At 56.5% G+C, this 12,735-nt stretch overlaps 2 protein-coding genes across 2 annotated transcripts; both read right to left on the bottom strand.

Annotated features, from left to right (window-relative positions):
- Nucleotides 1-1,011: 1,011 nt before the first annotated feature.
- SPBR_06322 (map kinase kinase kinase) lies at nucleotides 1,012-6,759 on the bottom strand (the record flags this gene model as incomplete). The annotated part of the gene is made up of 3 exons (XM_040764579.1): nucleotides 1,012-3,424; nucleotides 3,607-5,474; nucleotides 5,551-6,759. The coding sequence occupies 3 exons, from the start codon at nucleotides 6,757-6,759 to the stop codon at nucleotides 1,012-1,014; spliced, it is 5,490 nt and encodes a 1,829-aa protein (XP_040617012.1).
- A 2,635-nt stretch (nucleotides 6,760-9,394) lies between these two features.
- Nucleotides 9,395-12,102, bottom strand: SPBR_06602 (glycoside hydrolase family 5; the record flags this gene model as incomplete). The annotated part of the gene is made up of 2 exons (XM_040764858.1): nucleotides 9,395-11,647; nucleotides 11,719-12,102. 2 exons carry the CDS (start codon nucleotides 12,100-12,102, stop codon nucleotides 9,395-9,397), a joined length of 2,637 nt encoding a protein of 878 aa, XP_040617011.1.
- Nucleotides 12,103-12,735: the final 633 nt, after the last annotated feature.

Raw genomic sequence — 12,735 nt, 5'->3', positions numbered from 1 at the left:
GCTGTGGGTAAACAAAAATGCGTTGCTCTTGACTCGACTCAATTGCAGGGGCCCTCTATGTTTGTATTTGCGACTGTTTCTTCGAATTGTCTCCATGTGCGACCGAAACCAGATAAAAGTGTTTGAAATTGGTGCCTTTGACAGCGCTTTTTGGGAAGCGGAACGGCAGGGGTAGGTATCTACGGGGCGAGAAACAATATGCCAAGACAATGTGTTTTTTATTCTCCTTTTGATTAACCAGACAAGAAATGGAGTCTTGGCTGGAGCAATGTTGACCACGATTTTGCCGCGAGGAAGATGGCCACCTAAAAAAGAGGAGAAAAACGAGCGTAGCCGACACGACAGAATCACTTTGCGGCAGTTGAGATGGCGATTGACGGAGCACAAAATAAATGTCGTATGCAAATAGGAGCATGGAGGACAGCGCTCGATGCCAACACGGGCAACTGGGGTGCCTGAAGTCCACCAGAAATGCAGCAGTGTGCCGTACAACGTCAAATGCTGAGTGACAATTCGAGTCTGGTGAGAAAAGTGCCAGTTTTCGTGAACCGCGTGACAAGGCCTGGCCAGAAACAAGATCTTGGAAGACGACATTCATTATCGAATAGGTCTGCCGGTAAAAGACACGGATTATCCTGGCAGAGCTACAAGGTTGATCGAGTGAGACACGATCTCTGAGGGATGAAAGACAGGTAGGGGTGCTCTCTAGATGGGGGCGCATTCGCTAAAGGGTTTAAAGAATCTGCGACTTTCGGCACTGCTGAGGATATGGCCTAAATGCCAATTAGACGCGACACATATTCAACGAAGAATCACATTACATTCCCAAGCGCCATCTACACGCTTTGCCCAATACTATATAAATACATCCAAGGAAAGGCCATGCATGTCTCAGTCAGGAAACTTAGATAACACGACTAGAAGCACAGCGACAGAGAAACACATTGCGAACCCAAACAAAGTAAATACGCCGTACAAGACACTACGCGACCAGCCATCACCGCCATGCGACTACGTCGTCTTGAATGTGTCCCGGATCTTGGCGTACAACGCCGTCTCTGCAAAGTCATAGTCAGGGTCAAGGTTGCAGAACGGGTGCTGTGACAGCAGCCGGCTTGCCGTCGGACGCTCCATCGGGTTGACCGTGAAGCAGTCCAGCATGAACGCAATCGCATACGGGCTGATCGTCTCCCGCACGTCCTGCGGGATCGGCGGCGTCTCGCCTTGCGCAATCTTGTAGATCGCGCCCACAGTCTCCTCCTGCGACCAAGGCCGCCGCCCCGCAAACATCTCGAGCACGACGCAGCCCACGGCCCAAATGTCCACCTTGGCCGAGTAGCCCTCATCCTGTGGCCGGATCACCTCCGGCGCCATCCAGAACACGCTGCCCTGCATCGAGTTGGTCCGGTCGTTGCCGTAAATATTGTCGGTCTTCTTGCTGATTCCAAAGTCGCTGATCTTGGCCGTCCCGTCCACGTCAAGCAGTATGTTGTCGGCCTTCAGGTCGCGGTGTAGAATGCCCTCCCGGTGCAAGTACGCCAGGCCGGAAAGAGTCTGGCGAGTCAGGCTTGCCACCACGGGCTCCTCGAACTTGCCGTGCCGCCGTAAACAGGAGCCGATACTGCCACCGGAAATGTACTCGAGGAAGATGCTGATGCTGGTCTCCTTGCGTTCGCAGCCCAAGTACTGCACAATGTTCACGTGGTCCAAGTGCTGCATGGTCTCAATCTCCTGGTTCAGCGACGCCACTAACTCGCGCACCCGGTTCTTGTCGTTTTGAGCCACCAGCTTCGGTGGCACCTCTACCTCTTTCACAGCCAAGAACTCGCCCGTCGTCGCGTTCATGCCCAGGTACACACGGCCAAACGTGCCCTTGCCGATCAGCTGACCCTTGAACCAGCGGAACGTCGTCTGTCGCTTGGGAATACCGTTGTTGTCCGTGTTGCCACCGCTGCCACTGCCGCTGGCATCGCCCTGGCCGTGCAAGGGTGGCAGTTGTGGGACTACAATCGATCCTTGCTCACGGTCAGGCCGCACCTGCACAATGCTGGCACCAAACATCTTGGTTGACTTGCGCCGCACAATCGCGGCTTGGCTGACTGGAACACGCCGTGGGATACCGGGCGCCCCAGGTTGAGGAGGTGGCTGCTGTTGGACTTGCTGGTGTTGCTGCTGGTGCTGTGCCAGCTGCGTCTGAGTGTACCGCTTGTTGGCCTCATGTGCGCCCCGTGCCACTTCACGGATGGACTTCATACGGCCCAATCCACCAGACCGCCGAAGACTGCGCTGTGCGACGGATGAGATGGAAGACGGCCGATCAAGGGCCTTGAGTGTCGACTCGTCGGATCCAAGTGTGTCGTTTTCATTGTATATAGACGACGAAGTGGTGCCTGTTCCACTGGAAGATGCTTTGGCGGCCTTGGCTGCAGCTACAGCGGCCACTACGGCTTCGGCAGGAGACCGTGCGTCTGAACCAGGGCTGCGACCAGAACCGAATGCAGAACTGGGGCCGGCGCCCGCACTCATGCTGCCACCCAGACCATTGTTCATATTGACGGCCATGCCAGAGCTACCAGCACGGTTTCTTCCACCGGCAGACAGCGACTCATCTGATTCGGGCACTTCAGCAATCGGCGACGTTGAGAACTCGGGCTCTGGCCCTTCTTCTAGCACTGGCTGATCGACATCCAGATTAGGGAAGAAGTCCTCCAGGTTGTTGATCAGCGCATCAGTTGGGGGACGGTTCGCCCAGACATCTCGCTCCACAAATGACTTGCGCCGGCTCAGCTTGCCATCGTCCGTCGCCGAAGATGTGGACTTCCAATCGTTGCTAGAGTCGGGAGTACCTGGAGTCCGTCGGCTTGAGCTGCCGTCATCGCTTGTGTGATCGGACATCCGCGAATTGCTACCAGCGCTCCGGTTGATCATGCTGCCATTGTTATCGCCAGGAAGGTTGCCGCCAGTCGACGCAGAAACAGGAGATGTAAATGCTACAGACAGCGTCTTACGGGGCCGCTTCGTCTCCACAGTCAGGTTCGGCCGTCTGCCGTTGCCACTGCCAGAGTCTGGTTCGCCTCCGTTTGCCGCAGCAGCGGCGGCAGCAGCCTTGGACGAAGTTGTCGCCGCTGCCGCCGCTACAGCTGCCTCGACATCGCTCTTAGTCATGCTGGTGCTGTTGCTGCTGCTACTGGCAGTTGGCGCACGGGAAGCAAGGGGCACAGCAAATAGGCCGTCATCAGAGTCGTCGTCGGAGTCGTCGTTAGATACAGACAGTCGCGTCGGTTTTGTCAGAGCTGCAGGCATACCAATACGAGGTGGGCCGCCTCCGCGAGGAAAGTTGGGATCGTTGTTGCGGAAATCTAGATCTGGTCGTGGTTTTTGCTGGAACTGTGAGGAGCCTGATGGCAGGCGTGCAAAGTTCGCACTGGGTCGGGAGCTTGGGCTTAAACCGCCTGGAGAAGGCGCGCGTGCTGGCATCCTGAATCCTAGAAGGGAGTTAGAATCTGACTTTTGCACTATTTCGTTGGGGATGGGTGAGAGTGTATACCTCGGAGCGGCTCAGTGTGAGTATAGTTGCTGCCCATGTTTATATTCAATGGCGCGGACGCTACGCGGTTAGGTGAAACACCACGAGACGGGTGGCCTAGTCCGCCGAGGCCTCGACCCATACCAATAATGGCACTTGCTACTGCACCCATCGGCTGAAGGCCACCATTGCCAGAGTCGCCGTTATTGCTAGCACCATTGCCGCCAACAGTGCCAGGCGAGGACCGGTTCCGGCCGGCCTTGTCAGACATTTCTTGTGGCGATTCGTTTGTTGTCGGCAGGGCAGGCCGCTTGTTGCTGGGGTAGCCATCGATGCTGCCTTGAGACAGACGCATACGGTCGCCGGACCGTTTGCTAAGCGAGTTTGCCTTGATGAGCGTTGCAGATGGGTCGCCAGGTGGTGCTGGTGCACGGCGCTGAGGCAAAAGCTTGTCGGGGTTCTTATCCTCGAAAGGCGACACGCGTGGCTGATCGAAATCCACGTTCCTACCAACAATTCCGCCGTAAGGTGCGTTCTCCTGAACGGGCGTGGCTGAAACGTTGCCGTTCGCCTGTCGGCGTTTGGCAAGATATGCTTGACCTTTACGTTCAATTTCCGCGCGGTACTGGTTGGCAGCGGCATCGTTCCTAGTTTGTGCCTTGCTTGGGTCCCCGCCCGCACCGCCGTTGATAGGCAGCGCTTGGTCAATCGACACAGACGTGCTGTTCTGTCTTGACGTCGGCGGAGATGAACTAGATCTCGGCCTTGAAACGCCGTTTAGAGCATCATATGCATCCATATCGATGGAGGCACCATGGGCAGCATAGGCAGGAGAGAGCTGGGGTTGCGATAGTGCAATGTTCCGTGGCCGTACGAAAATTTTTGTTGCACCAGCACCGTCAGCTTTCAACGTCTTGATCGCTGCCAGCTTCGCATCATCCAGCGGCGCATCGTGATTGAACTGGCCCAGATCGGTCAAAAACAAAGTGGCCCCATCACCTTCTGGTAGACCTAGGTTCATGCAGATCAACTGCCGAAGCTCGGCCGGGTTGGCGACATCTGTCACATCCACCATGCGGTAGTTCCAATAATCAGCCGTAGCAAGGATGTACACACGTGATGAAGCGGCAGATGAAAAGGAAGATGATGGCTTGCTGTACTGGGACGAGGAGCCGGTGTTAGATCCGCTGAAGTCATGGCTGGTCGCAAAGCTCGAGCTGGGGCGGTCGAGAGACAGGTCACTAGCATTGCCAGCACGACTGCCGAGAGTGGACGAGGACTTGTTTGTGACGACCGGACTCGTCGGCGATTCGAGGCCATCGGGAGAGGGGAACGAGTTGTCGTCCTTGGGTTTCTTCTTTCGGTTCCAAAACGAACGCAGCGATTTGGCATCTTTGGCACTGTTCGGTGGGTCAGTACCGGCAGACCGGTCGCCGGAGTCGTGCGACGACGGCCGAGCATTAGCACCGGCTCCTGTGTTAGTGTTGCTTGCACCGATCATCTCGCCAATGTTCATGCCCTGTCGCAGCATTTGATTAGCTTCGACAGGTAGACCAGACCCATAGATGGCTGCATTGGATGACATGGAATCGGTGCTGTTTCGTGAGCGGTGGCCAAAGCGGGACTGGTGTGGTGAAGCGGAAAGGCTGGGGGTGTTGACCGCATAAAGGTTGCTTGACCCTGGGACCGGGCTACCGGCAGGGCTATCCCTTCCGAGCCCGACGTCGCTTGTATTTGGGCTATGACGGCGGCCGTTGTCGACATCAAGGTTTTTGAATACGGCGCGGTGGTTGGCGTCTGCCGAAGTTCCTCCTGCATTGCTTCCCGCACCGGGAGACGGCCCACTGCCGGCGCTGTTCAGCATCGGTGGCAAATTTTGTGCACCACGCAAATTCTGAGAAGATATGCGCCGGGACGAGAATCCAGGGCCAGGGGCCTTGATCGGAGTCTGGTAACGAGGTAGTTGTTAGTCTACTTTCTACAAACATGTCTCACAAAACAAAAGAAAGGACAGTAGAGCTCACGTTTGGCGAATCACTTTCGGCACCTGCGCTTGGCAGGTTGTGGCTGGCGTTTGTCGGGTTGGACTCCTTCCGAGCGTGTGTAGGGAATTTGGAGGCGTCGGTAGGGCGCCCACTGACGATGCTCCGAATGAGGTGGCGCATGCGGCGACCTTCCTCACGGTCCTTGGATGGGTCCCATTTGTCACCAGGCATACCGGTTCTCTCGATCCAGAGCTGCTTGAGGGCCGGGTACACTTGCTGATGCATCAAACTAAAGTTGCCGCGGCCACCATGAGCACTACCTAGTTCGAGAAAGGGTGTGCCGCTCAGCTCCAGATTTTTGAAAGCCTCCTGCCAATCCTTGGGGAACTGGTGGGACTGCAGCCAGGACAGAACACGCTCCAAAGGCCACTGCGCTGCCATCTCTGGCGGTATGCCGCGGGAGCTTGATGCGTTGCTCGTCATAGATACACCCTGATTGTTTGCGCCAATGCCAGCACCAGGATTCAGGCGGCCGGGCTGTTCGTCCATAGGGGTGCCCACTTGGCTGCCACCCGGCACATTGGAGCCACCAGGGCCATTATTGCCGCCGCCGCCACCGCTGCCGGTGTTGTTCATATGGCTGTTGCCGTTGTTGTTGGGATCGTTTCCTGGAAAGGTGCCAGGTGGTGCCTGGTTCCACTGCATAAACGGTGCATTGGCCGAATATGGAGTCATGCTGTCGACCGCGCCGCCAAATCCGGGAATGCCCACGCCTTCACCGTACGTGTCAATGCCGGGAATGTATGTAGCTGACATCTGCTCATTTTGTGGCGGCGGCGGCGGGAGGTTGACAGTCTGGCCTGGTGCGGCACCAACGGCCGCGTGCATCTTCGGGTTATATGCCTGGTGTTGTTGACTCGCGGCAGCGTTCGGGTTTACTCCGGGTATCAGGGGTGGCGGCGGTGGCGGGAAGGCGCCGAGCGCGTCGTACACACGGCCACCCCACGTTCCGTGCCAAGGCGCCTGCTGGCCAAGAGCACTGCCCGGCGGAGGACCAGACGGTGGTGGTGGTAGGTTTCCAGGGCCCAGGACACCGCCGGATGTGCTAGGATATCGTAACGGAGGAGGAGGAGGCGGAGGGAGGCTCATGCCGTTGCCGAGCTGAACCATCGGCGGCGACATGGGTGGGGGAGGTGGCGGCACCTGATAGGGCCGCGAAGGGTCCCGCTGTCCGCCGCCTTGATACATGGTGGGCAGTGGGAGCAGGAGGGGAGAGGTCGAGGTCGAAGACGAGGCCGACAGGTGGGATGTGAGAGATGAGAGATGGGGCGCCGGCAAGCTTCGAGGCGAAGCAGCGGGCCGCTTGCGGGATACCGATGTCGCTGCGATCAAAATGCCGTCGTCGCTAATGTTGCTTCAACTGTCTGTCGGATATGAACTCTCATTACAGCAGTAGGGGGACGGGTCCTTTTCTTGTTGGCGATGTCGCAGATGGCCTGGGGGCGAAAGAGGTGTCAAGCACGCGCCGTGGTGGAAACCGGCTAGGTTGGTTTTGTAGGAGAGATGGAGTAGGCTAGACGGGGTACGGTCGTTTTGTCGCATGTGCCCTGTGGATGTTGCCCTTCAGCCTCTTCGTCTTTTTTCCTCCCGAAGAGAGGCTTGAAGAGAGAGAAGTCGCAGCAAATCGCAAAAGGCGCACGTTTCAAAACTCGGCAGTCGGTCAGCGCTTGTTCCCCGTAGTAGTGCGACGGGGTGCACTGGATCACGAGGGGATCAACGGACGGGGTAGCATTTTTGGAGGTTGGGGGACGGGGGAAATTAAACGTCAAGAGAGGGAGCTTGACAAAGAAACCGTTGTGGTCGTTTCGAGATCAAAAGAAAATACGTCGAAAAGGGGCCGAGAAATCAGTGAAAGGGGTTGATTTGGCGAGCAACGCAACGTGGCGGCTAGGTTGAGCAGGAGCGACCAACAGTATTGAATGAAGAGCAGGTACGAGGGAGTGAGAAAAGCACGACGCATTCCTGGAGTTTGGAAACGGGAAGCAACAAAGGACCTACTGTGTGCACACGGGAGGGAAGCGAGGCAGTTGCGCAGGGCACGCCTGTGAAGAAAGAACGATGGCGCATGTACCCACAGCTCTGCACGACCAGGAAAGTCGAAACAAGAAAACAACAGGGGGTGGGGCGGAAGGCGGGCGACAAAGGTGGAGTAGAGCAAGGAGCGACTGGCGAGCGATCGGTGGCTGCCGGTGGTTGGAGTGGATTTTTAGAGCGTGTGGAGGCGCCGATTGGACCGTTGTAGCCTGGTCTGGGCGCCCTGGCTCGCCCTACAGCGTGCGCTATTCCTCCGCAGTAGATCCCTTGTAGTGCCCTGAACATTTTCACTGCTAGACTCTCATGTAAATAAGTATGTCGTAATTACCTGGCGGTTCGTGTCATAGTATGGAAAGAGCGGTCGACAAATGCGACAAACAAACAACAGCAAGCAGTGCCGCGTGGCAGGAGAGGTGGTGAGACACAGTAGGACTGGCCCTAGTGCTCAAAAGGGAACTTGAAAGAGAAGGAGCGATGCTATTTCCGCACCGGAACCAATCAGCGATGAGAAGAGCACTGTCCCAATTGTCTCGTACATAGTACGATATATAGCCAGCGAGGTTTCACGCACTGAACACATAAGATACTAAAATATCTTACGACTACAAGGGGCCTTACAACGCGCAGAGTATGGCGCCGTGTTGGACAGCCCCCACGGACGCAGCGTGCTGGCTACCAAGTCTGCCCTGAGTCTGGGTAGAAAGAGAAACACGGTGTGCAACGTCAGCTTCTGGTGTCTCGAGGACGGTGCGACATGTAATTATGTGTCGCCTTTTCGGTATTTACAGAGAATGTCTCGCAGGTTGCGCCTTCACCGTGCAAGACGGCCGCTTTCTGCTACATTCACGCTGGTTGCTGCACGAATCTCAAACGGAGTGCTATACGAAATCAAAGGCACTAGAAATAGATTTGCTTGCAGGAATAATTGCGACGAATGTGTGCGCATTTGAGGACTCTTCAGAGCGACACGGCTCCTCTCGTCTGCAGTGCTGCGCTGGCTGCGCTAGCGTCCTGCAGGCCACTGCAGGAATCACGACCGCAAAGGCTGTCGAGCCAGAGCAGCCCACCACTGAGAGTCTAGCCTGGCAGACTCTGAAATGTGACTGGCCGACGAAGCGCCCGGCAAAACAGAGACGTGAGAGACGGGGGAGATGGTAGACAAAGAACAGACGTGAGGGGTGGGAGGCACGCAAGGCGTTGACCGACCAGGAAATCGAAGCGGATGTGGAGTACGAAATATATCTTGGGGAGGGTTAAAGGACGGAAATACAAAGGAGGGATGGGTTGTATTACACCGGGAGAGTATGAACGACTCTATAGTGTTCCGATATGACGAGGCAACCAGCGTGGGCAGCCATGCTCGTTAAAGTGAAGTTTAGTTGCGCGTGTGAGAACTGTTGGCGGCTTTCTAAGGGATAAATGGGGCATGGGCTGCTGGTCGACGTTCGGACAGGCATTAAAGCCGGAGAGGTGTCGAAGCGTCGTCGAATTGTGGTGTTGTTTGGTGAAGTGTGGTCTCTAGTGCGCCAAGGTACGTTTGTATTTTATCCAGAAAGGTAATTACGGTATCATAAATGCGGTGGTCATGTTGTTAAGGCTGCAATTACGACGTACATGACTGGGAAGGAATAGCACAAGCAAAATAAGGTCATAACATATACAACTCATTACCGGTTCTTGATCTTCAAGTATGCAAGATAGCAAAATGTGGTGGTGGAATCGGACATAAAAGGGGGACACACAAAACATCGCACACCGGACGAGCGACGGAAAGCACTTGGCTGTTCACTTACATCACACTACAGCCCCCCTCCAGCCAGTTGCTGAGCTGGTCGTAGTATCCGTCCTCTCTACCGGTCGCCCCTTCGACATCGTTGTACTTGCGCACGCGCCCCTTGATCTTGAGTGTTTGCGTGCCTGGTGGGTGCCACCAGCGCAGCCGCTGCAGCGTCGCCGTCTCCTCCGCGTCCCACGAGATCTCCCAGCGGCCAGCGCTGACCTCGACGTCAATGCTGTCCTCTGGGAAGTGGTACTCGGGCAGCCACACAACAGTCGGCAGAGGCAAGAGTCCGCCGTTGCCGTCGTCACCTCCAGCTGCCTCGCCGCCAGGCGCTAAATTAAGGCTGATGAGGTCGGCGCCGACAAGAGAGCGTTCGCGACGGGCCTCTTCCCCCTCGGGGGTGTCTGCAGCCAAAGTTGCCGCTTCCTTCTTGGCCGCTGCCAGCCGCTTTTCGTCTGACAATCCATACACCTTCAGATTGAACTCGGCCTGCCGCAGGTTGAACCCGTACTCGGCAATCTCACCGCTTGTCGCAATCGGTGCAGGGCGCACGTATGCCTCCGCAGCACGAAATCCCGGCGCATTACTAAGCTCAGGACTCGAGTTCGACGAGCCCACGGTGTTGGTGTTTCCATCATTGGCGGTGGTTTCGTTGTTGCCGGAGTTGCCGGCGTGGCCATTGGTGCTGGCCGGCCGCGACGAGATGGACGGCTGTGTCAGCACTTGCTTGATGTTGCCCGGGTTAACCATGTCGTCCTGATCGACATCGCTTCGTCTCGGCTGGCCCTGGTTTGGCACGTCTGTTGACGCTGTTGACAAGTTCGCGGACGACGTCGGCGCCTCGCCGGCCCCGATGGAGGATGACGTCACCACGCGCCGCAGAGCCGGCGCCGTTGCGCGATCGGGAATCGTCTTGGGCCGGTGCGATACGGGCAGCAGAGAGTCATCTTGTGACACAATCGAGAGATCTTCGCCGTTCCACTGGTCACCCCGCAGGTGGTCGTTTTCCGTCATATACACCCACAGCGTGTAGCCCTCCATGAGCGCCCCCTCCACGCCATAGTGATTGGCATCCATGGCGGCCGACTGACTGGAGTAGTCACCTGTTTTGTATGCGTGCTTGTCGTCCATATCATAGGGAATACCAAATTCAGTCAGGATGCACGGATGGTCGCCAACGCGATCCAGGCCTTCTTGGCGCATGGCCGCCAGCTGGTCACGGAAGCAGTTGCGGATGGCGGACTCGCCGACACGGATGGCAAAGGCCGGGTGCCAGTACCGACCGCGCAGCACGCCAAGCACGTCCACATTCCATGTGCGATTCCACTTCTTCGTCATGAGGGTGATGCCGTCGTAAAAGTGAGGCGCGTAGACCATGCGTTCGTCGTCGTCTTTCGTGCCCTTGATATTCGGCGGTAGCTCCATTGTGGGGCCCTGGAGCAACATGATGGCATCTGGGTGGTACTTGCGCACGATGTCGCGGTTGGCGCGGAAGTAGTCCATAAAGTACGAGTCGGAGAAGCATGGGTAGTCGATCGTTTCGCCTGTGCGTGGATTTTTCGCAAAATAGTTCTTGCGCAGCAGAACGTCGTTCTCCGAAGACGCGTCCCACACCCCGTGCTGTGCCCAGATACATTCGCCAAGTTTCCAACCAGGGTCACGTTTCCAGCCGTAGCGGCTGTCGTCGTAGTCGGCCGGCAGCCAGGCCTTCTCGCCGCCTGGGTCGACCAGCTTGCGGCCGGATTTGACGGGGCCAAGACCGCCCATCTCCCACACGTCGACCTCCACCGACCGACCCATTCCAGTAAGCATGGCTTGGAAGATGGTCGGCGACGTGCCCTTTTTCAGGGCCTGTTCCTTGGGGATGACGCTGATGTCCTGGTAGCCAATCATGCCCTTGCTGGGTTCGTTGAGGCTCTCCCAGCCAAAGACAACATCATTCTCCAGGTCGCCGGCCTCTTTAATGCGCTTGGCGAGATGGCCAATAGCCGCTAAGAAGTGGCCCTGCAAGTAATCTTGGATGTTTTGGCCGTCGATGATGCACTTGGGCGCAAAGTCGCGGCCAGCAAAGAAGAGCGTGAACATGGTTGCGGCGGCTAGACGGAAGTAATTTGTCGACCATATCATCTTGGGGAAGTTGTCGACATCTTCGTACGTGTTCTGCACAATGGCGGCCTCGGTGACGGCAAATTTCTCTGGGTTGAGGCCACAGGCGTACAATGTCCACATCGGCGCGCCAGAACCGCCTGTGAACCGGGACCACTGATTTCGTTAGATATGGGAGCAACAAGCAAACAGCAGCAGACCAGACCTGCCAGCAAGGCACAACATACCACGTCCTGGTGGGGGTCCATGAAGACGTAAAACCCGTACTCCTTTGCGATGCGCAAGATGTCGACTGTGTGCTGGATCCACTCCTCGTCGTACTTGCCTGGGCCGGCTGCCTCGATCGCCTCCCAGGTGAACACATAGCGTATCGTGTTGTATCCCATCTTTTTTAACCGCGAAAAGTGCAGATGTGCGTCTTCCTTGGGGAAGGGCCGCTTGTGAAAGGTGACCTTGTCGCCTTCGAAGAAGTCCTTGGCGATATGTGACGGCATCTCAGGGGCGCTCGGCAGCTTGGCGTCGCCAGCGACGTTGATCCCCCGCAACACAAGCTGCCGTCCGACGGAGTCTTTGAAGACGCCATCCTCAATGATGAGGCGGATTGGCGCCATGGTTGGACACGAACGGAGAGTAAAAGAGTCGGCGTAAATCGAAGAGCAGCGGTGGCCGGATAAAGATGTCGGGCTTTTAACAATTTGGGGGCTATGGAACGAGTCTCTGGTGTAAGGTTTATGGGGATCAGTAAAGAACGTCGAGGCGCATGGCTGTTTATCGGCGACAACAGTGGTAATCGAAACATAAGACGACGTCGAGATGCTTGAGGCAGTGGACGGTCGAGGAGGTTGGGGGACGTATATAATGACGCTGCGACGGACAATTTGTATTCATGTGTTTCTATTCCTGGCAGTAGCCAAAACTGTATTCCAATACGTTGTGACCAGGAAGAGAAATGCGATGATAACGATTGGCACAAAGACGGCGGATAAACGTCGGGGCACCCGAGGATGATGATGGTCCAAAGTACGGAAGAGTAGATGTAATTACGTAGAGACGTACCTTCCCATGCTAATGACACTTTTATCGCACTAGTACGGAAGGGTGTGGCAACGGCTCGCCATGGTCGCTGTTTCCTTTTTTGGAACAGCTGCCGAGGATTTTCCGGTGGTTGCAGCCGTTGACGAGGAAAGCGCTACCGATGAGAGCAGGGCAGTAGGTGACAGTGTGGGAACCCCAACTTTGGGAAG

The sequence above is a fragment of the Sporothrix brasiliensis genome (genome assembly GCF_000820605.1).
Source record: "Sporothrix brasiliensis 5110 chromosome Unknown Cont20, whole genome shotgun sequence".
Classification (NCBI taxonomy): Eukaryota; Fungi; Ascomycota; class Sordariomycetes; order Ophiostomatales; family Ophiostomataceae; genus Sporothrix; species Sporothrix brasiliensis.
Note: the sequence above shows the minus strand (reverse complement) of the source record. Positions and strands in the feature narration are given on the sequence as shown.